Source organism: Erythrolamprus reginae, chromosome Z (assembly GCF_031021105.1).
Source record: "Erythrolamprus reginae isolate rEryReg1 chromosome Z, rEryReg1.hap1, whole genome shotgun sequence".
Classification (NCBI taxonomy): Eukaryota; Metazoa; Chordata; class Lepidosauria; order Squamata; family Dipsadidae; genus Erythrolamprus; species Erythrolamprus reginae.
The window spans coordinates 72,277,896-72,302,078 of NC_091963.1; the positions used below are offsets into that span (position 1 = coordinate 72,277,896).

The window sequence follows — 24,183 nt, forward strand, 5'->3', positions numbered from 1 at the left end:
AATGGGGTGAAGGTGTTGGGCAAAACCCCCATGGGCCACCCTTGCAGGTGAAGGGTCTATTACAAGTACAGGCAGGGGACAGTGGCTTAGGGCATCTGCATGTGACATGTTTTTCCTGGGGCGGTATTGCAACTGGTAGGAATAGGCAGCCAGAAATTCTGTCCACTGAGTCATTCTAGATGAGATGAACTATGGGGACTCTTTAGTGCCTGCTAATATACCCAGTAAGGGTTTGTGGTCCATTTGTAATACAATAGGTCTGCCGTAAAGATAATCATGGAACCTTTTGACTGACGCAACAAGGACCAGGGCCTCCTTGTCCGTCTGACTGTAATTTCTCTCAGTGTTGGACAAGGTCTGTGAGAAGTATGCTATGGGGGCCTGAGAGCCATTTGTTAGCTGGTGGCTGAGTACGGCACCTATGCCATAAGGGGAGGTGTCTGCAGCAAGCACCAATGGCCATTGATCGTTGTATCAAATGAGGACTGCATCAGAAGACAGCAACTCCTTGACAGCTGTGAACGAGGCCTGTTCCAGCTCCCCCCAAACTCAGGGACTGTTATTGTCCAGTAAGCAGTGTAAGAGTTCTGCTAGTTTTGCCTTATGTGATAGGAAGGTGTTATAGAAGTTGAGTAGACCCAAAAAGGCCTGTAACTCGGATTTGTTAGTGGGCTGAGGTGCCTTTTTGATGGCTGACACCTTAGCCTGTGTGGGGTGAATGCCAGCGGCGTCAATGGTATATCCCAGAAAATCAACACGAGGAACCCCTATCTGGCACTTGCTCCATTTTAATCAAAGGCTTGCCCGTCGCAATCGGAAAGAACCCCCCTGACTTGTGAGTAGTTGTTGTTCAGAGGCAGCGGATATGAAGATGTCATCGAAGTAGGGGGTTACACCAGGCAAACTGTAGAGCAGGTGCTCAATGATATTTTGTAAGAGGCCAGGGGCCACACTCATGCCAAACTGGAGGCGGCGGCAGCGGAATGCCCCCTGGTGGGTAACAAGAGTTTGAGTGGTGGCATCATCCACCAGAAGTTGCTGGTATGCCTGAGCAATGTCCAGTTTGGCAAAAATTGACCCCTGGCTGAGGGAGTGTAGCAAGTGCTGCACAACAGGTACCGGATAGAGGTTGGAGCTGAGGGCATGGTTGAGTATTGCCTTGTAATCCCCACACAGCCGGAAAGACCTGTCAGGTTTAACAGGAATTACTAACGAGGTTTTGCATTTGGAGTAGTCAGTGGCTTCCAGAACCCCTTCTGAAATGAGCTTGTCCAGCTCAATATCCACTTTCTTGCTGTAGTGTTCTGTTTGGAACCCATATCGCATTTCAGACATTAACACCCTTGAAAATGTCCAAAGATACTTCACCACAAGAGCCCTTCACTCCTCCACTCGAAATAGAATACCCTATGAGACTAGACTTTCAATCCTGCAAAAGAATAATCATGGAAGCCATCGAGATAGAAAAACATCCCCAAAATATGAACAAGTGGGATGATACCTCTCGCTTACCAGACATCTGGAAACCAGCCCTCAAACGTATCCCTGCCATAGAAACCAGACTCAGAACACACATTGTAAAACCATCAAGTAGCCTGCAAGTTCCAACTACTCAGGATATCACACCTAATCTACAACCATTAACTAATCAGCATACCTCAGCTACATCAACGACCCCAATTGTTACCCCACTGACTCACCAGGAGGTTTCTACACAGCAGGCAATTGCTGAGCCATCAAACCACACCCAGCCACCAGTATTTATAGAAGGAAGGCAGCTAGGGTCTCGCAGTGTTCGCCTTAGAACAAGGACAGAAACACCAGCCTGAAGATGACGAGTGGGACCTCGTCGAAACGTCGCCCGGGGCAAAACCCAAACTCAGAACAATCTACACACACATATATATAATAGAGATTGCTTCCATCTAGTGTAAAGTGGCCAGATTTTAACATTGGGACAGAGGGACAACATTGGGGGGGGGGGCCTGAAGAAAATCTTTTCCTCTCTTGCTCTCTTTTTCTCTCTTGCTATCTTTCTCTTCCTTTCTCTCTCTCTCGTATACCACATAAAGGGGTTGAAGTAGGAGCGGGAGGGTGCCAGCAACAGCGGCACCGGATAGTAGCCACGGGGTGATGGTGGGGCGGTCAGTTGCGAGCGAGAGCTCCAGGGTGGAGGCATGACAGCTGCAGCTGGACGTGTTACTGGACGCCGTACATACTGGCGCTGCACTGGGCATAAGCGTGGGGCTGGCGCTCGCCAGCTGGCTGGGCCGGGATGGAGGTGCCGCTGCTGCCAGCACCCTCACACTCCTACTTCAACTCCTGCTTGGCAGCGCCACCTTTGCTGCCCAGCCCTCTGCCCCATGCCCGCCAGAGCTGCGTGGCTCCGCTGCCCCTGCAGGCCCACCTCGGGCCCAAGCCCTTCCTGCCACCCGAGAGCTACAAAGCTCACCTGCCACTGCCGCCAGGGAAGCTGGCCAGGGTGCTGCAACTGTGGGAGAGGCTACTTCTGTAGCTGAAGGGCAGAAGCTCAGTGCCTCCCTGGAAGGGCGGTGCATGCGTTTGCTCCAACCTTTTGCAAACTTTGCCAGGTTTGGGGACTGGGAGGGGGGAACGACTCCAAAATCGGGACATTTTTCAACCGCCGCAGGACACAGGAAAAAACATTCAAAAGCGGGACTCCCCCGCTGAAGGCAGGACGTCTGGTCACTTTAATCTAGTGGCCAAAATAATTATCATAGTAACAAGCATAACATTTTTAGGAGACTGGTTTTTTGTTGGATCCTCATTGGTCCCCAATCTGTACAAAAATCAACATGATTTGCTTGCCCAAATACTTTTCTAAGGGTGCTTTAAAAGTATTGTTTATAACTATTAGATGTTATCAAAAAATTCCATATTAATTGAAGTATATTGTGTTTTGGATTGGAATTCCATGTTTAGAAAGGATTATGGCTTCTAAGTCGACTATCAGAAAGAATATCAGCAACATAAATAATTGGACAGTTTCCATTTGGTTTCCCAATTAAATAAATTAAATGAGGTCAAGAGCAAAATAGAGACACCATAATGAATCTATTTTTAGTTACTGTTTTTCTTTAAGCTAGCAGTTCAGCATCCTCTTCCAAATAAGAGGACAGACAGCTGAAGTTTTCTCAGAGAAATATTTATTATGATAGGTTATTTATTGATTAGATTTCTATGCTGCAACTCAGGGCAACATACAACATACAACATAGCAGTATATAAGAAATCTAATAACTATGAAATGTAATTTACATTTAGGAATGTGGATTCACAGATAGTTGCTATGTATAAGCTGGGTTAACAAATCACAAATGAGGTGATAAACTGCCTGGAAAAGCAAGAGGAAATAATCTAAGCCATTAAAAAGTGAAAGATAGAATATCTTGGACATGTGATGTGACACTCAGAAAAATATGGCATCCTTCACTTAATCCTCCAGGGAAATATTTAAGGCAAATGAGGTCCAGGTAGAAGAAGATCATCATGGTTAAAAAACCTAAGGGACTGATTAGGACAAAAATCAGGATCACTTTTTCATACAGCTTTTAACAAAAATAGGATTGCCAACATGATATCCAATGATGGATATGGCACCAGAAGATGCTTAGGAAGAAGCTTGTACTGTATATGGTTTAGATTTTCTTCTCCCCAATTAAATTAACATGAGGACTAAAAGTAAAAAAATAAATTGAAATGGGATATTTTTTCATTCTGTTTTTTGCTTAATTATTTTGAGATTAATTTCAGCTATTAATAACATAGATAGATAGATAGATAGATAGATGATAGATAGATAGATAGATAGATAGAAAGATAAGATAAGATAAGATAAGATAAGATATAGAAATATAGAAATAACAGTGTTGGCTGACAACAGGGGCTTGTATTAGTCCAACTGTTTGGAGTGCGTTTGACATGGTGACACCAGATGTAGTGAAAAAAGCCACTGGAGCTATGAGTTCCGCCACCTGTTTATTGGACCGTGTCCCTCCTGGCTGGTTTCAGCCAACAGTGAGGTGGCATGGAGCTGGTTCAAGGAGATTACCAATGCTTCTCTGAGGGAGGGGTCCTTCCCGGCTCCCTACAAGGAGGCACTTGTACACCCCCTCCTCAAGAAGCCTTTCCTGGACCTAGCCGTATTTAATAACTATCATCCTGTCTCCAACCTTCCCTTAATGGGGAAGGTTGTTGAGAAGGTGGTGTTGCTCCAGCGGTCCTTGGAAGAAGCTGATTATCTAGGCCCTGGACAGTCAGGATTCAGACTCGGCTACAGCACGGAAACTGCTTGGGTCGCACTGATAGAGGATCTCTGGAGGACCTGGGACAGAGGTTTATCCTCTGTTCTGGTGCTCCTTGACCTCTCAGCAGCTTTTGATACCATCACCATGGTACCTTTCTGTGCCGACTTGAGGGGCTGGGAGTGGGAGGCACGTTCTCTTCCTACCTCTCTGGTCACAGTCAGTGTTAGTGGGGGGTCAGAGGTCGACTCCTAGGTCCCTACCTTGTGGAGTAACTCAGGGGTTGGTCCTCTCCCCCCTGCTGTTCGATATCTACATGAAACCGCTGGGTGAGATCATCCAAGGGCACGGGGTGTGTTACCATCAGTATGCTGATTATACTTAGCTGTACATTTCTACCTTGTGTCCACTCAGTGAAGCAGTGGAAGTAATGTGCCAGTGTCTGGAGGCTGTCAGGGTCTGGATGGGTGCCAATAGGCTCAGGCTTAATCCAGACAAGACCGAGTGGCTGTGGGTACTGCCTCCCAAGGACACGTCCACCTGTCTGCCCGTTATCCTGGGGGGGATTACTGACCACCTCAGAGAGGGTCCAAAACTTGGGCATCCTCCTCGATCCACAGCTGACTTTAGAACACCATCTTTCAGACTTCTGGGGGCAGGGCCATTGCAGAGCAGAGTTAAGGGAGCCGCTGCTCTACCTAACCCAAGATTTCCCAGCTTGGATGCCCTGTCAAAGGCATCATAAACCCTGGAGGGGTGAGCGACAAGGAAGGGAATACTGCAGGACAGTCGAGGTGAGCACAAACCCTGCTATCCTTAGGTAGATCCCTTACAGCCAGATGGGAAAGAAGCCGGTGTTTGACACGACGGCCCAAAGACATGGTGGCCCTTTAAAAAGATCGAGGGAAGACATTGCGAAGGAGATGGTATGTTACCAGCTGAGTCGAGGAAGACAGCATTTTAGGAGAAGGGAAACAAACGATAGACAATTTATCCTAATATAACGAAAGATAAGGGATATATAAAATATATGAATAAAGAACTTACCCTTTTTTTAAAGGACAATTGGAATAAAGACATTACCTTACAAAATATCTGGGACACCACCAAAGCCTACATTAGGGGCCTAACAATTTCATACACAAGCAGGAAAAACAGAAATAAAAACCAGAAACTACAAGAATTACAAGAACAAATTAAAAAAACTAGAAATCAAACTACAAAATGACCCACAAAATAACCAGTTGGCGAAGAAACAGGTAACCTTAAACACAAAATTTACCTGATTGTATAAGAGGATATAGCTATATAAATAAAAAGAACAAAAAAAACCATTTTGAACAAGCAAACAAAATAGGTAAATGTCTGGCATACAAACTACAAAAAGAAAAAGAAAATAAATATATACAACGATTAGAAGATGATAAAGGAGTAATAAAATTTACGTTAGCAGAGAAAAAAAAGATTGCTATGGAATTTTATCAAACACTATACCAGAAGGAAGAAATAAAAGAGAAAGCTATACGCAATAACCTAAATAAATGTAATCCAGAGAAATTAACAAAATTAAATAGAGAATTATTGGACAAACCTATAACTAAGGAAGGGAATGGGACTTTTTGCCTCCGCCAGTTGGATGAAGCTCTTGCCTCCGCAGCAGCTGATCGGCCGCTGCCTTCACTCCCTTGCCCAAAGGCCCCTAGCTCTTGGCCCCAGCCCTTTGGCCACAAAAATCCAAATTCAGCCACAGCCTTTTGGCCACATGGGACACTTCGCCACCATCCAATAAGAACGGTTGTTACAAAATGCTACTTTTGGAAGGAAAGAAAGGGACAGTTTGCTCTTTCATACACAAACACACACATTGAATGATAGAGATGGAAGGGACCTCGGTGGCCATCTAGTCTGACCTGACCCACCTTCTCATTCAGGAGACTTACAGAATGATAGAGAGGGAAGGGACCTTGGTGGCCATCTAGTCTGACCTGACCCACCTTCTCATTCAGGAGACTTACAGAATGATAGAGAGGGAAGGGACCTTGGTGGCCATCTAGTCTGACCTGACCCTCCTTCTCATTCAGGAGACTTACAGAATGATAGAGAGGGAAGGGACCTCAGTGGCCATCTAGCCTGACCCACTTTCTCATTCAGGAGACTTACAGAATGATAGAGAGGAAAGGGAACTCAGTGGCCACCTAGTCTGACCTGACCCCTCTTCTCATTCAGGAGACTTACAGAATGATAGAGAGGAAAGGGACCTCACTGGCCATCTAGTTTGACCCCCCTTCTCATTCAGGAGACTTACAGAATGATAGAGAGGAAAGGGACCTCACTGGCCATCTAGTTTGACCCCCCCCTTCTGATTCAGGAGACTTACAGAATGATAGAGAGGGAAGGAAACTCAGTGGCCATCTACTCTGACCCACTTTCTTATTCAGGAGACTTACAGAATGATAGAGAGGAAAGGGAACTCACTGGCCATCTAGTCTGACCCCTCTTCTCATTCAGGAGACTTACAGAATGATAGAGAGGAAAGGGAACTCACTGGCCATCTACTCTTCTCATTCAGGAGACTCGCAGAATGATAGAGAAGGAAGGGACCTGGGTGGCCATCTAGTCTGACCCACTTTCTCATTCAGGAGACTTACAGAATGATACAGAGGAAAGGGAACTCAGTGGCCATCTAGTCTGACCTGACCCACCTTCTCATTCAGGAGACTTACAGAATGATAGAGAGGGAAGGGACCATGGTGGCCATCTAGTCTGACCCACTTTCTCATTCAGGAGACTTACAGAATGATAGAGAGGGAAGGGAACTCAGTGGCCATCTAGTCTGACCCCTCTTCTCATTCAGGAGACTTACAGAATGATAGAGAGGAATGGGACCTCACTGGCCATCTAGTTTGACCCCCCTTCTCATTCAGGAGACTTACAGAATGATAGAGAGGAAAGGGACCTCACTGGCCATCTAGTTTGACCCCCCCCTTCTGATTCAGGAGACTTACAGAATGACAGAGAGGGAAGGGAACTCAGTGGCCATCTAGTCTGACCCCTCTTCTCATTCAGGAGACTTACAGAATGATAGAGAGGAAAGGGACCTCACTGGCCATCTAGTTTGACCCACCTTCTCATTCAGGAGACTTACAGAATGATAGAGAGGAAAGGGATCTCACTGGCCATCTAGTTTGACACCCCCCCCTTCTGATTCAGGAGACTTACAGAATGATAGAGAGGGAAGGTACCTCGGTGGCCATCTAGTCTGACCCCCTTCTCATTCAGGAGACTTACAGAATGATAGAGAGGGAAGGGACCTTGGTGGCCATCTAGTCTGACCCCCCTTCTCATTCAGGAGTCTTACAGAATAATAGAGATGGAAGGGGCCACAGTAGCCATCTAGTCTGACCCCCTTCTCGGCTAATGATCTCTCCCTGTTTGCAGAGAGAGAGAGGTCCATTCATGCTGTGGGCATCTAGACGATCCCATGCCCTTTTGACCCCCTCCTCTGTCCATGTGGACAGTCCACAAAGTGGGGGGGAAAGAGTGTTGGAAGGGACCCTGAAGAAAAAGAGAGAGAGAGAGAGAAATGCAAAGGGAGTTTTAGAGAGGAGCATGTAGCAGTGTGTTCCCCCAGCCAATGTTCCTTTCGCATCTGCCTCGCGGCCAATGTTCCCTCTAATTTTTTTTCGGGGTGGGCGGAAAAGTATAGTGTCTGAGCGGCAGTCCCCTTGGGACTGGGTGGCATAGAAGTACAAACAAACAAACAAACAAACAAACAAACAAATAAATAAATAAATATAATAAATCCCTACTTTTTTATTAAAAGAAATTAATAATAAAACAAAACAAACCTCTATTACTATTAAAACTAAAACAACCAGCAAATCCAAAAACATAACTATTAATAAAAACAGGTGAGGGCTGGGGTTTTTTTCTCTGTTATTATTTAAGTGCTTTTACCATATGCTTTAAATCAAGAGTCACTTCTCTCTCTGTTTCTCTCTCTTTCCTGTCATTCTCTGCCTCAACCATTTTCTCATTTCTCTTCCCCCCTTTTTCTATCATTTCTCTCTCCCTCTCTCTTCCTTCCACTCCTCTCTCTCTTGCTTTCTTCCTCTCTCTCTCTCTCTCACTCTCTTCCTTCCTCTCTCCTCTCTCACCCTTTCTTTCTTGCTATCTCTCACTCTCCCCCCTGAGATTAGGATTGCCCCCACCCTTCCTGCCTTTCGTAAACTCCTTAAGACCCACCTTTGCCGTCAGACATGGGGGGACTAAAACACCTCCCCCTTGCCCATGTTGTTTTGTTGATTGATTGACTGTGTGCCTGTTTTTTATATATACTGTTTTTATGAGATTATTAATTTAAATTGTAACTGGATGGGTGGGCATTGGATTTGGTATTGTGTACTGTACTGTTTTTTATTATTGTTGTGAGCTGCCCCGAGTTTGCGGAGAGGGGCGGCATATAAATCCAATAAACCTAAACCTCTCTTCCTTCCTATCTTCTCTCTCTCTTTCTCTCTCTCTCTCTCCCTTCCTTTCTTTCCTTCTCTCTTCCTTCCACTTTTTTCTCTTTCTCTCTCTCTTTTCCTTCCTTCCCCTCTTCCCCTCCCTGTCTTTCTCCCTCTCTCCCTTTATATTTATCTCTTCCTTCCTTCCTCTCTTCCTCCCTTTCTCTCTCCCTCTCGTTCACTTTTCTCTCCCTTCCCTCCCTCCTTCTTTCCTCTCCTCTTTCCCTCCCTCTCTTTCCTTTCTCTCCACGTCTCCGGCTTTGCTGACCGGCACAAGGCTCAAGCCAGCTGCCCGGGAAATCCAGGAAGGTCCTCCTGCCCCCCCCCAGCTGAAAACACAACGGAGGTCTTCCACCACCAGCTTGAGCCTTGCTTTGCTCCACCCTGCTTCGCCTGTCATCCTGGACCTCCGTTGTGTTTTCGGGGGAGAGCGGCAGGAAAGCCCTGTGCCGGCCAGGAAAGCCAGCTTTGCTTTCTGTGAAAGCAGCGCGCCTTTTAAACATGCTGCTTTCTTGCAACTCTTTCCTGGGCGGGGGGGGGGAGGAGGCCACTCCCCCCCCAGGAAAGAGGTGCAGGAGTTGTAAAGCTTCGCCTTTGCTTCACGTCTGGCAATTGCCTTTTGCCTGGATGCTCGCTAGTTGCTTTACTTTCCCATCTTCCTCTTTGTTGTTGACGTGCCCTTATAGAAAGCTCCAATCATCGAGAATTAGAGAGCAGAGCCCTGTTCTCTTTCACCTGCTCGCCAAGGATCCGCCCCAGAAATCCTACTGCATAAAGATATGTCTGAGTGATATCAGGGTCTTTTTTTTAATGGAAATTCCAGATTGGGTGATAAATTCATTTTCAGATACTGAGGAAGATGGGGTAGTGAAAGAACAACCAGTAGAGCTACAAAATGACATTGAGCTGAAGCCAAAGTTTAAGAAACTGTATCAAGAGTTTTAGTTACAGAAAGAAATTTCTGATCACTATCCTGCACTATGGACAGTGGTTAAGAAGCTCCTTGTTGCATTTCTGTTAAGGAATATTGAAAACCTCTGAGTTTTCAAGGATATGGACAGAGGAAAAACGTGGGATTCCAGCAAATATCTAGGAGATATGAGTAATTATTCAGTCATACAAGACATTAAAGTTTATAAAATAGTGTTTACTTTTACAAATAGCACGGTCAAGTTAAATAGTCAATTTCTCTCAATACAATAATAATATTACAAGCCTGTCTTTGTCTTACATATCAGACATATATTACAGCTTACAAATCCATCAAACTAACACAGAGCTTACTACATCAGTCACAGTGAATCAGCAGAGAGAACAAAGAGAAAAGCTCTGTCTGCTCCTTATGGCAATTTGCAACACTACCTCTAAAAGCTATAGTACTTTAATACATACAGGCATCTATTGTTAGCTTGTTTATATATTGCAAACCCAACTGTTTTGCACATAGTATTAAGATTCTCCCCTTTGGGTGGTCATTATATATAATACTTTACATTTTCAGATTATAACTTTCACAACATTCTTTATGCTTAACAGCTATTTGAGCGTTTATAAATTGATTTGCAATATTGTTATCACTTGTACAATACAGTGATACCTCATCTTACGAACGCCCCTTCATACGAACTTTTTGTGATGTGAACCTGGGGTTTACGATTTGTTTGCCTTGTCTTAAGAACCATTTTCATTTTATGAACCCGAGCCTGGGTGCGTGTGCTCTTTTACTGCACATGTGCTCTTGTACTGTGTGTGCACTCTCTGACTGCCAAAGGGATTTCCCTGCCTTGTGACTGTCACCGCCAGGATTTCCCATTTGATTACAGCCTCCACCGGGATTCCACGCTTGGAGAAAGTGCTCTCGCAGCCGCTTCGCTGGGAACACTTTCTCTGAGTGCTTCCAAAACGCCCACCTTGCCTTTCCTGAAGCCCCTTCGCTGACAGCCCTGGATGAAAGCGCTCCCAGCAAAGGTGCTGTAGGAGAGGTGGGGCAGGCATTCCCAAAGCGCTTGAAGAAACTGCTCTCGCAGCCGCTTTACTGGGAGTGCTTTCGCCGAGTGCTTCTGGAATTCCCACCCTGCCTCTCCTGCAGCTCCTTTGCTGACAGCCCTGGACGAAAGCACTCCCAGTGAAGGGGCTGCAGGAGAGGTGGGGCAGGCGTTCCCAAAGCACTCAGAGAAAGCACTCTTGCAGCCGCTTCGCTGGGAGCGCTTTCTCGAGCGCTTCCGGAACACCCGCCCCACCCCTCTCACAGCCTCTTTGCTAGGAGCACTTTTGTCCAGGGCTGTCAGCGAAGCGGCTGCGAGAGCGCTTTCACCGAGTGCTTTGGGAACGCCTGCCCTGCCTCTCCTGCAGCCCCTTTGCTGACAGCCCTGGACGAAAGCATTCCCAGTGAAGGGGCTGCACGAGAGGTGGGGCAGGCGTTCCCAAAGTGCTCAGAGAAAGCGCTCTTGCAGCCGCTTCGATGGGAGTGCTTTCTCGAGCACTTCCGGAATGCCCACCCCACCTCTCTCGCAGCCCCTCTGCAGGGAGTGCTTTTGTCCAGGGCTGCAGGAGAGGTGGGGCAGGCGTTTTGGAAGCACTCAGAGAAAGCACTCCCAGCGAAGCGGCTGCGAGAGCACTTTCTCCGAGCGCTTTGGGAATGCCTGCCCTGCCTCTCCTGCAGCCCCTTCACTGACAGCCCTGGACGAAAGTGCTCCCAGTGAAGGGGCTGCGAGAGGGTTGGGGCAGGTGTTCCCAAAGTGCTCAGAGGAAACCCTCTCACAGACCCTTCACTGGGAGCATTTTCAGTGAACCAGCTCCTTTGCAGCCGCCCTTCTGCTCCAGCCCCGCCCTCCCAAAGGGTGGGGTTGTCACATCCTGGTAGATTCCATCCCTCTGGGCAGGACAAGAGGATAGTGGTAGCGGTGGTGGTTTCCCTTTCAGAAGCAGCAGCAGCAATGGGAATGTCACATCCACCCCACCCCTGCCACCACCCACCCCTGAACAAGGATCCAAATGCCAGCAGTAATGGGCAAAAGGGGTGAGTTTTGGGCTTGCACGCATTATTCGCTTTTCCATTAATTCCTATGGGAAACATTGTTTTATCTTACGAACCTTTCACCTTATGAACCTCGTCCCGGAACCAATTAAGTTTGTAAGACGAGGTATTACTGTATTCTAATTTAATAATATTACTTTGTACACACTGTCTAACATTTAGATACCTTAGGTCAGTATGTTTTGATCTTGTCTTTACAGCTAAACTATTAATTGCACATTGTCTTCATACACAGTAAATTGCTCCTGTATAGTAATTCCTATATCCTTTAACAGTTGTTTATAATACACCAATTCTGTACACATTAATGATAAACTCAAGAATTCTGCTTCCGTAGTAGATAAACTAATATGTTGTTGCCTAATAGATTTTTACCCCATTAAAGCATTACCCAACATTACCACTATAACTGATGTTGACTTATGAATCCTTCTATCAGTAGCAAAAACTTGCATCATTATATGCAGTTAACACTAGTTCATTTCTCAGTTCTAAATATAAATAATAATGTATTGTGTGCTTTAAATATCTAAGTATTCACTTAGCTGCTTGCCAATGTTTTTCATTTGGCTCAGCATTATACGTATCTAGCCAATTGATTTATGCTGTAAGATATATCTGGTCTAGACCAATTACTCAAATATGAAAGACTACCAATTAGAGATTGATACATTTCCTTATCAAATAAAAGGCATTTAATATCATTATGTGTAAATCCCTAATCCATTGTGTCTTAGCAGTTTTATAATTCTCCATGTTATATCTTTTTAACAATTGGCTAATCTTCTTAGCTTGCAAAATTTTGAATCCTCTTTCTTTCTTTATTATATCAAGACTCAAATAATATTTAATCTCTCCTAAATTTCTGATCCGGAACTTCTTCTGCAATCCAGAAACAATATCAGTTGCTTCTTGTTCTGTCTTTGTTATAATTGTTATATCATCAGTAAATAGTAGCAACAGAGAAATCAAATCATCTTTTTTTTCTCTGAAATAAATAAGAATCAGCTATACTAGCTTTAAAATCCACAAAAACAAATTCTTTTATAATACACTTATTCCATTCATAACCTGATTGCTTTAAACCATAAAGGCTTTTCTTTAATTTCCAATAATTAATTTTCCCATCATCTTTGAAACCTAATGCCTTTTTCATATAAGTGGTATGTTGTAAAGATGAATGTAGATATGCAGTTTCAACATCTACATGATTTACAACATATCTATTGCGGTAGAGGCAGAGTAACACGTGGACACAGATAGCGGGTAAAAGGGGTCACTTTTATTCAGAAATCCAATTAATTAATTAATTGAGCAATTAAAATGATCTGCATAGATGCAAAAACTAGAACGGAGTGGAATCCCTTATACAAAACCTTTCTAAGCAACTTTGGGCAAAAGCTCCTTGCCCGGGCGATGGGGAGTGGATACCTTAACCCTGCCCCCATCCCCAGGTCATGCTGCTTGGCATGTGGGACAGCTCACCCCCCATCTCTGGGTAGACCTGGCCAGAGAGCCCCAAGGGCAGCCCCCTCTTCCACCCAGGCTGGTCTAGCCCTGTAATAAGGCAGAGGGCCGTCCATCACCCTCCAAGGGGTGCCTTAAAGGAGATCACACAGTTGCTGCTTACATCCCTTTCTGCCCCTTCCAGCCCCCAAGTGACCACAGGGGTGTTGTTAATACTAGTTGGAAGAATGCCCCTCTAACCCCCCTTCCCAAGCGCAGTGGGGAGTAGGGGAAAAAACAGTCGTGGTGGAGCCAATTTGCCTTTAACGCAAAAAATTCCTACTCAGCCCCAAAGGTGACCCAACATATGATCACTGAAACATGGAGAATGCGGGCAGGTGTCTTCAGGTGATCCTGGCTTCAAAGAGGGGTGGCGCCGGGAGGAGGCCTCCTAAATACTCTCCTCCCTGGCTCACCCACAAGGCAACCGGCGCCTGCACACCACATGACATCATGTCAGCAGTCTCACTCCCTCTTGCAAGACTGCCCATCCTGCCCAGCAATATGGCAGCCTCCTTGCTCCCCCGTCCCCACTGCAAATGCCGCTGGCCTGGTAGGCAGCCAACAGGCCCCTGCAGTGGAGGTGGAGTAACACACAGACACAGGTAGTTGGTTAAAGGGGTCACTTTTATTCAGAAATCCACCCCACCACCAAGTTGGAACACCCACTTTTTAACCACTTTACTCTCTTCCTGGGTTTGTTCACCCCTTTGGGGTCTTTAGCCTGTCTCCAGAAACATTGAGGGATAATGTTGGACCATACCAGACATGTTCTCAGCTAACAGACACTTATGACCTGAAGGTCAGCCATTATATGACACAGCAGATCCACACAAGTCATTGTATCCAAATAATTTCCACTCAGATGAATCATCAATCACTCTGGCACCCTCCCAACTGCCCCGCCGTTAAAAAGCAGTGGGAGTAAACCACACTAATGTACACCCCTCCCCAGTGGCCCAACTCCAATTGTGTTCCAGGTGCCACATTTCTGGCTCTCCTCTCTGCCCATACAACCATGCTGTGACTGCAGACCAGGACCCTGGGTTTAGTCCCAGCACCATCATCTGAAAAAAGGGAGAAAACAGAGCAGTGTGAAAAATGGTCATTGCTGGGTAACCTCTCCTCTATTCACCTACCCTATTGAATGTAAGATTGGAAGGCCACCGATCACCATCTGCCAACGGCCTTAATCTCCTCCTCGCTGAGCCCATCGCCAGCTGCCAAGGTAGGCACTCCGATCCGGAAAGGGTGTGAGCCAAAATGCTTAGGATCCAGCCCCAGCTGCTTCAGGATCTTTTTTGTGGTTGCCCAAACTCGTATCATGTCAGCGGCCCCCCATTTTGGTGACAGAACAAGGGGCCTGGGGCCTCCCCCCTCTGGGACCAATACACCGTTAGGGTGAAGACAGGACATATTCTAGCATCCTTAGCCTGGAAGAGCCATACTGTGGTGCCTCTGCCCCTTTGATCCATCTTGGAGCATCTAAGCCGCAGATAAACCACATCCTACCCAAGCATGAGATTACCGGCCATAAAAGCCCAGCCCAAAGTGTCACCCCTGGCTACCACCAGCACTTCGCTTATTCAGAAAGCTCCAAAGAATAAGGATACTGTAGTTGCATGAAAAAGGGCAGGTTCATAGCTTGAGTCACATAACCTGCACCACATCACTCCCAAGTTTTCTACCCCAAATGGGTGTCTGCTCTCTCCCTCGGCCTGGCCCAGTTCCCTAAGCCATTCCTCTATGGCGCGCCTAACCCGAAAATCCACTGAGCTGTCTGTAAAACCCTTTGACTTCGTGATGAAGGCCAAACTGTATAGTGCGTGCCGATAAACCCCTATGCTGATTGAGGACACAAAACTCAAGTAGTTGTTCCACCAGAATAGGCCAAACCTGCTCATATCCCTGGTCATGGCGAAAACCCCAGAATTCCCTACCTGCCCGCTGATAACTCCTCCTTGGACTCACAGCCATGGACATGTCCACCGCCCTGTTTATCTCCACTTCCCAAGCTGCCAAAGGTGCTGCGGGACTGCTTCGGGATGTTCCTCTGCCTGTGGAGCAAGCGCCCTGAACCTGGCCAACTGACCCCGGGATAGGGCATCTGCCACCTCATTATGGACACCCGGGATGTGGCGAACTAAAAACAACATGTTACCCTCCAAGCATCTCCGCACCACGTGCCTTACCAAGCCCATCATTCTCTCATTTCTTGATGACAATGAGTTGATCACGTGCACCACCGCCATATTATCACACCAGAAATGCATTGTCTTACCAGTGAAATGGGAGGCCCATAACTCCACAGCAACCACGATCGGAAACAACTCCAAAAAGGTCAGATCCCTACATAACTCTGAGTGCAATCATTGCAGCGGCCAACGTGAATGACACCGAAACCCACTGCCCCTGCCGCATCGGATTTAACCTGCAGTTCACCCCGGAAAAGCATGTCCTCCTCCCAAAAGAAACCCCATTGTGTGTTGCCAGGAACGATTGCCACAGCTCCAGATCCCTTCTTTTTATATATATAAAATTTTATTTACATATATATACAAGTATATATACAAAGTTAAAACCCACAAAGAAAATGGGCGAGTGCGCGACAAGTCTGTATTATAATGTGAACTATGTACAATCTGTATGGCCTAATTTGAATAGCTTAATAATGATAAATGCTATTTGGTACTATTAATAGCAAAATTAACAAAAAGTATACAAAATTGTTGTGGTTAGCTCTGGCCCAGCTCCGGCCCCAAGGACTGTGGGTGTGGATGTAGGTGAAACATCCAAATGTCACAGGCCTGTTTTGCTGCTGACAGCTTTGGGCAGCAAATTATCTTCTGAAGAAGGGAGTGACTGTGAGATGGGGCCTTCAGAGGGGGGCCTGGCAGGCAGCACAGGAAGAAGCCAGTCATCATCTTCCTTATCTTCGATAGACTCTGATGAGGAAGCTGTGATAGACCCACGCATGCGTAGAGCTATGCATAGAACAGAACAGCTTTGGACATATTACAGGAGATAATAGAGTCCACCTGTGGTTGGGTGGGGTTCAAGTTATTAAGGCTGCTGTTAAATAGGCAGTGTGCCGGCCTCACAGTGTGGAAAATTATCTGATCGTGCTTGTGGAGTTTGCATTGCCATTCCAGATTTTCCCAGGACCTTGTGTTTGGATTTCAGGACTCTGACCATAAATCATAGTGAGTTTATAACGTCTGAAGAGGAGTAGCTGTGAAAAATTCACAGCTACTGGTTAATGGATTTGAGTTTGTTTTGGTTATTTCTCTACATTCAAGTTTGTTTGTTTTTACAAGTGAGCCCTTTGAATTCAAAAGAGGGGCTTTCTTCTATTTTTCTTTGGATAAAGAAACTATTGTTGCCTTTTCCTGTGTGGTGTGTCTGTTTTTGCTACTTTTACATTTAATTGAAGGCTCGTGCCAAGAGCCGGCCGAACACAAAATAAAGAAAAAGAAAAAAGATAACAGTCTGAATCAATATAGATACCTTAATATCCTTGACATATTAAAGTTTGTCACCAGGAATTTTCTTTTATCCTTTAACAGTTAAGTGTGTTATGACGGCTTGGCCTTTTTCTTTCAATCCAACAATAAAATAAGTCCCAACAATTGTAGAATAAAGACTCTTCATTATTCCTTAATTCTAATGTAAGTTGTACCATTTCTGCACAATGTGTAATTTTTTCCAAAATCTGATCTTCCTGTGGAATTCCCTCGTTCTTCCACATTTGTGCAAAAGCTATTCTGGCAGCAGTTGTAATGTGGATCATCAAGTATAATTCCTAAGAGGAAGCATTCCAGAATTTTTTCCACTTTAATGTCTAATACACCATCAAGCCAATTACCTACTTTATCCCAATAGATTTATGCTTTCTCGCATTCCCACCATAGGTGGTAATATGATCCATATGTTTTTTTACATTTCCAACAGATAGGGGATTTATTTTTATTTATCTTTGGTAATTTAGCAAGGGTCATATGCCATCTGTAATACATTTTAAGCCAATTTTCCTTATATGCTGTTGCTAGGGTTAGTTTAAAATTCATGTTCCAAATAGATTGCCATTCCTCAGGTTTTATTTCCTGATTAAAATTTAAAGTCCATTTTTAAATATTTCCTTTAGTTTTTGTCATATCTGATTTATTGATTATCAAGCAACAATAAAATTTCTTAATTAATTTTCCGTATGTCCCAAGTAATATTTTAATCGATTTGTTTGTCTTTTTCTAGGCCTGGGTCATTTTTGTCTTTAGTAAATCTTGATTGGATCTGTAGATATTCCCACCTTTCTAATTTTATGCCTTCAGTTTCTAATGCAGCTCTTGTTTTTATCTCTCCATTTGCTTTTACCAGATCCTTATATCTTATTATTTTACCCTTTTCACTTAAATTTGGGTGTATGAAAGCTTCTAAAGGAGCATACCAGGTCGGAATTCCTTTGTAGAACAATTTTCTGATTTTTAGACATACGTTTAAGAGGCTCTTTCTAATCAAGTGATTAGTGAAATATTTATGAGGTTTTGATCTTTTGGTCCATAAATAGTAATGCCATCCTGTGTGGAGATCGTGGCTTTCTAAGTTTAGTATCCTGGTATTGTTTAACTGTATGCAGTTTTGAACCCATACTAACATGGATGCATTATAATATTCCTTCCAATTTGGTAAAGCCAAACCACCACCTTCCTTAGTTTCTTGCATATATTTTAGCCGAATTCGGGATCGCTTATTTTGCCATATAAATTTATTTATCAATTTATTTAAATTTGTGAAATACTCTTGGGTTAATTGAATAGGAATTGTTTGGAATAAAAATAGAATTTTTGTCCAAAGTAAAAATTAAACATGGGAGGGAAAAAAGAGTATTAGTGATTTATTTCCTTTCTATTCTCTCGTTTAACATACAAATAACATGGAAAAAGGAAGAATAAACAAAGGTCTTTAGAGAAAAAAGTTTTCTACTCTGTCTTGGTCCAAGATTAAAAGAAGTCCTAAACAAGACAAAGAAAACCAGCAACCGCAGAATCTTAACTTTCCCACCAGATGGTCTTGTTATGGGAAATTCTAGCTATCAAGGTTATTGATAAGAGAATTTGGAAACTTAGCATTTAAAATGCAGCTTTATCCGCTCACCACATCCACTAGATGGCAGCATTCTGCCCTCCCCCCCCAAAAAGTCCCAAAGGGGAAAAAAATAAAAAAAAATAATATAAGTAATATAATATGGAACAATGTATAACGTAAATCTTTGTATTTCTTCTTGTTTCCAAATTTAAAAAAAAAAGTCAAACAGCACCTTCAAGCACTTTTACCAGGCATTTTCCAGATAGAAACTTTTTTCAGGCAGTTCTTTATTGCAGTCCACTCCAGGAAAGGACAGTTATTAATTAATCACACACTTGCCGCTGGAATGTGTAGGAGTCTCTTTCCCTTGCTAATTGCAATCTTCAAAGTGGAAACAAGTTACTTTCTTTCAAGTAGATTTAGATTTAGACCCAAGAAAAAAAATCTCACCCAGATGACATCATTTAAAACTTTCTTCTTTGCTGCCGCAGTTCGCCATGCTTAAGGTAACATGAAACGTACCTCCAGTTTTCAAAATATTCCTGAAGAAAGAGAGAGGATTTGCGGGAAATAGTTGCTGAAGTATTATCAGAACCTTTAGAGGAAGAAAAAGAAAAAAATACTTAATGATATTGATGAGGCTTACAGGGTAAATACTCGATTTGCTATGAAGAATAACTTACTGAGAGAAGTTCATGTAAGATTTACAAAAAAGGCACATAGAATTTAAGTGTTACAAAAAATGAGGAATACAACATTTAAATACCGAGAAAAAGAAATTATTGTTTTGAAGCAAGTGCCAAGGAAGGTGAGAGATCTAAGAAGAGAATATCATGAAACCGCTCGGTGAGATCATCCAGAGGCATGGGGTGAGGTATCATCAGTATGCAGATGATACCCAATTGTACATTTCCACCCCATGTCCAGTCAACGAAGCAGTGGAAGTGATGTGCCGGTGTCTGGAGGCTGTTGGGGTCTGGATGGGTGTCAACAGGCTCAAACTCAACCTGTGGGTTCTGCCTCCCAAGGGCAATTCCATCTGTCCATCCATAACCCTGGGGGGGGGGGAAATTATTGACCCCCTCAGAGAGGGTGCACAACTTGGGTGTCCTCCTCGATCCACAACTCACATTAGAGCAGTGTTTCCCAACCGGTGTGCCGCGGCACACTGCTGTGCCGCGAGATATGGTCAGGTGTGCCGCGAAGACAGAAGCTCAGCTTCTGGTCTCGCAACTTTTTGCAAAGAGCAAAAAGTTGTGAGACCGGAAGCTGAGCTTCCTTCTTTGCGCCTTCCAAGTTTTCTGGCAGCTGCAGCACCCCGCCCGGCTGGAGCTTCCCTAGCTGCAGCAGCAGGTGAGCTTTGGGGCCTGGTGGGAGGGCGGCGTGCAGCGGGAGGGTGATGGTGGCGGCAGCGGCAGCGGACAGTAGCCGTGGGGCGGCGGCAGGGTGACAGCTGTGAGGCGGAGCTCCGGAACGGAGGCACCGACTGGCAGCAGCTGGACATGCTGGAATTGCGTGGCTGGCAGTTGCCTGCTGGCTGGGCCGGGACAGAGGCTCCAACCCCACATCCATGCCCAGTGCAACGCCAGTATGTATGGCGTCTAGCAACACATCTAGCCACCGCTGTCGGTGCCTCCATTCCGGAGCTCCACCTCGCAGCTGACCACCATGCCGCCGCCCCACAGCTACTGCCCAATGCCACTGCTGAGAGAAAGAGAGGGAGAGAGGGGGGGAGAAAGAGAGAGAAAGAGATAGCAAGAGAGGGAGAGAAAGAGAGAGGGAGAGAGAGGGGGAGAGAAAGAGAGAGAAAGAGATAGCAAGAGAGGGGAGAGAGAAAGAGAGAGGGAGAGAGGGGGAGAGAAAGAGAGAGAAAGAGATAGCAAGAGAGGGGGGGAGAGAGGGGGAGAGAAAGAGAGAGAAAGAGATAGCAAGAGAGGGGGAGAGAGAAAGAGAGAGGGAGAGAGAGGGGGAGAGAAAGAGATAGCAAGAGAGGGAGAGAGAGAAAGAGAGAGAAAGAGAGGGGGGAGAAAGAGAGAGAAAGAGATAGCAAGAGAGGGGGAGAGAGAAAGAGAGAGGGAGAGAGAGGGAGAGAAAGAGAGAAAGCAAAAAAGAGAAAGAGAGAGAAAGAGAGCAAGAGAGAGAAATAGAGAGAGGGAGAGAGAAAGCAAAAGAGAGAGAGAGAAAGAGAGAGGAAGAGAGAGGGGGAGAGAGAAAGAGAGAAAAACAGCAAGAAAGAGAGAGAAAGCAAGAGAGAGAGAGAAAGAGGGGAAGGAGGGTGAGGGAAAGACATAGAGGGAGAGAAGGAGGGAGAGAGAAGGAGGGCAAAAAAGAGAGGAACGAAGGGAGAAACAAAGAGAGATGGAGAGAGAGGGGGAATGAAAGAGGAAGGAAGGGAGAGAGAGAAAGAGGGAGAGAGAGAGAAATAGAGCAAAAGGGAGGAAGAGAGAGATTTTTTTTGTCCAAACTTTTTTTTAGTCCCTGCCCCCGCTCAATGTTCCCCAGGATTTTGTAAAGGTGAATAATATTCCACGGCTCAAAAAAGGTTGGGAAACACTGCATTAGAGAACCATCTTTCAGCTGTGGCGAGGGGGACGTTTGCCCAGGTTCACCTGGTGCACCAGTTGTGGCCCTATCTGGATCGAGACTCACTACTCACAGTCACTCATGCCCTCATCACCCCGAGATTCGACTACTGTAATGCTCTCTACATGGGGCTACCTTTGAAAAGTGTTTGGAAACTTCAGATCGTGCAGAATGCAGCTGCGAGAGCAATCATGGGCTTCCCATGGTATGCCCATGTTACATCAGCACTCCACAGTCTGCATTGGTTGCCGATCAATTTCCAGTCACAATTCAAAGTGTTGGTCTTGACCTATAAAGCCCTTCATGGCATCGGACCAGAATATGTCCGGGACTGCCTTCTGCTGCACGAATCCCAGCGACCGATTAGGTCCCACAGAGTTGGCCTTCTCCAGGTCCCATCGACTAAACAATGTAGTTTTCTGGGTCCCAGGGGAAGAGCCTTCTCTGTGGCGGCCCCGACCCTCTGGAACCAGCTCCCCCCTGAGATTAGAACTGTCCCCACCCTCCTTGCCTTCCGCAAACTCCTTAAAATCCACCTCTGCCATCAGGCATGGGGGAACTGAAATATCTTCCCCAGGCCTATACTGTTTATGTACGGTATGTTGTGTGCATGTTTTTTTTAAATTAGGGTTTTTTAACTTTCTAATTATTGAATTTGTATTATATATTGTTTTCTGTTGCTATTGTGTGCTGCCCCGAGTCTGCGTTGAGGGGCAGCATACAAACAAACAAACAAACAAACAAACAAATAAATAAATAAGATCTATTTTTGACAAGAAAACTTAATGAAAGAGGAGTAAACTTCCGATGGCTGGTCCCAGAAGGTATTTTTGTGTTCTGGCAAGGACAAAGATACAGATTGGATACAGTTAATAAGGCTGAGATATTCTTCAGACAAAATTTTGTACAGACAGGACAAGGTGAGAGAACCACAAGTAAAAATAAAGGGAATAGAAACAACCCAACCATCACTAGCAGAGGGAGGATTAGTGGAATTGTCTGAAAAACGTTTATTGGACATAGCAGCAGGGGGGTATGGAGCCAATACTATCACTACCATTTGAAAATATTGTAATTGCAGAATAATTTGAAAAACAACTACCGGCTAAGGAAAAGAGAGAAAGAGTTATGACGAGATCAGTAACAGAAAGGCAAAAGCCTTAAGATAGGAAAAATAAAAAAATAACAAATATGGATCAACAGTTTAAATGGATTTCATTGAATGTTAATGGACTTAATGCACCAAATAAGAGAAATAAAATATTTACTAAACTTAAAAAATTAAATATGGACATAATTTGCTTACAAGAAGTACATATTAAAAATCAACATAAAAAGTTTTTGGAAAGTAAATCTCTAGGAGAATTGTATGTTTCTTTAATTGATCAGAGTAAAAGAGAAGTGGCAATGTATGTTAAGAAGAATATAGAATCTAAAGACATATATTCTGATCAAGGAGGAAGAATTCTCATGGTTGAAATATAGATGAACAATCAAAATATATTATTGGTTGCGATTTATGCACCAAATTATAACTAAGAAATATTCTACACAAGATTACATAAAAAGATTAATGAATTAAAGTATGAAAATATTTGTATATTAGGAGACTTTAGTGCAATATCAAATATTGGCTTGGATTATAAGACTAACAAACAAAATAAAACAAAAAGAAGGATACTTCCTAAAACCTTTTTTAATATGGTAGAGGAATGGAACCTGACTGATCTCTGGAGAGATAGACATAAGAGAGAACAACAATACGGCTAAAGCCTATTTTAGAGGTTTAGTTTTGACTTATACAAGAAATTGAAATAGACAAATTTTTAGATATAAAAATGATCTTGAAAGGAGACATAGAGAACTGGAACAGTGTTTACAATTAAATCCACAAAATATAGAAATTCAAGACACGTTGGACTTGACGAAGCACAAATTAAATTTGATGGTAAATGAGGAAATAGCTAAAAACATTTTAAAAAATAAAGCAAGATTTTTTTGAACAGGTGAACAAACCAGGGAGATGGTTGGCTTATAAAGTAAGGAAAGATAGAGGGGAAAAAATGGATAAAATATTTAGAGGACAAAGGAGGAGAATTAAAATTTAAAGAAGATGAAAAAAGGAAATAATATGGAAATTCTACCAAAAATTATATAAACAAGATGGCAATTACAATATATGAATTTTGGAGTGGGGTTCTTACATGTTATAGAAGCAATTTATAATAAAGAGTTGTCAAGAATAATTGTGAATGGAGAGATGACTGATAAAAGTAAAAATCATTAAAGGTACAAGATGAGGCTGCCCATTATCACCACTGTTATTTATTTTGATGTTAGAAGTATTGACTAGACTATAAGAGCAGACAAAGAGATTTTGGGCCTCAAAATTTGAGATGAACAATATAAGCTGTAAGCATTTGTGGATGATTTAGTTTTCATTTTGGAAGAACCTCTTACTTCAGGCCCAAAACTTCTAACTCAAATTGAGAATTGTGGAGAAGTAGCAGCACTTAAAATCAATAAAGAGAAGACAAATATGATTGTAAAAAATATGACAGAAAACAAAAAAACTGATTTAAAGACACTTTTAAACATACAGACAGTGAAGAGGGTAAAATATTTGGGAATTCAGTTAACAGCAAGATGTTCAACATTAATGGAAGAAAAATGTATTAAATTGAAGAAACAAATTGAAACTGATTTGCAAAAGTGGAAAAACTTGCAGTTATCATTGATGGGCAGGATTGCACTAATTAAGATGAATATCTTACCACGATTGCTTTTCCTATTTTCAAACATACCAATTAAAGTTAATAAAAACTTTTTTAACTACATGAACAAGATAACAACTAAATTTATCTGGCAAGGAAAAAGACCAAGGATTAGTTTAAAATGTTTACAAGATGTACAAATAAGAGGAGGATTTGGACTTCCAAACTGGCATTTGTATTATCAAGCGACGGCAATGACATGGATTAAAGAATGGACAACACTCAGAAACAAAATACTTTTGACTTTAGAAGGGCATGATTTACAGATAGGATGGCATTCATTTGTATGGTATGGAAAACGGACCAGACATAGGTACTTTCAAAGACATAGCATTAGAAACTCTTTAATTGAAACTTGGGAAAAAAATTAAAAACAAACATTATTCTAGAGTTCCTTATTGGACTGCATCTTTGGAAGCTCAGATACA

General features: G+C 43.7%; 1 protein-coding gene across 1 annotated transcript in view; it reads left to right on the plus strand.

Moving 5' to 3' along the window:
- The window catches only part of PDE1C (phosphodiesterase 1C), a 671,297-nt gene that overhangs the window by 621,970 nt on the left and 25,144 nt on the right, over positions 1-24,183 (plus strand). The window contains exons 19-20 of the mRNA XM_070726332.1: positions 15,126-15,142; positions 23,240-23,254. Of these exons, the coding sequence (XP_070582433.1) occupies positions 15,126-15,142; positions 23,240-23,254 (32 nt within the window). The remainder of the gene's footprint in view (positions 1-15,125; positions 15,143-23,239; positions 23,255-24,183) is intronic.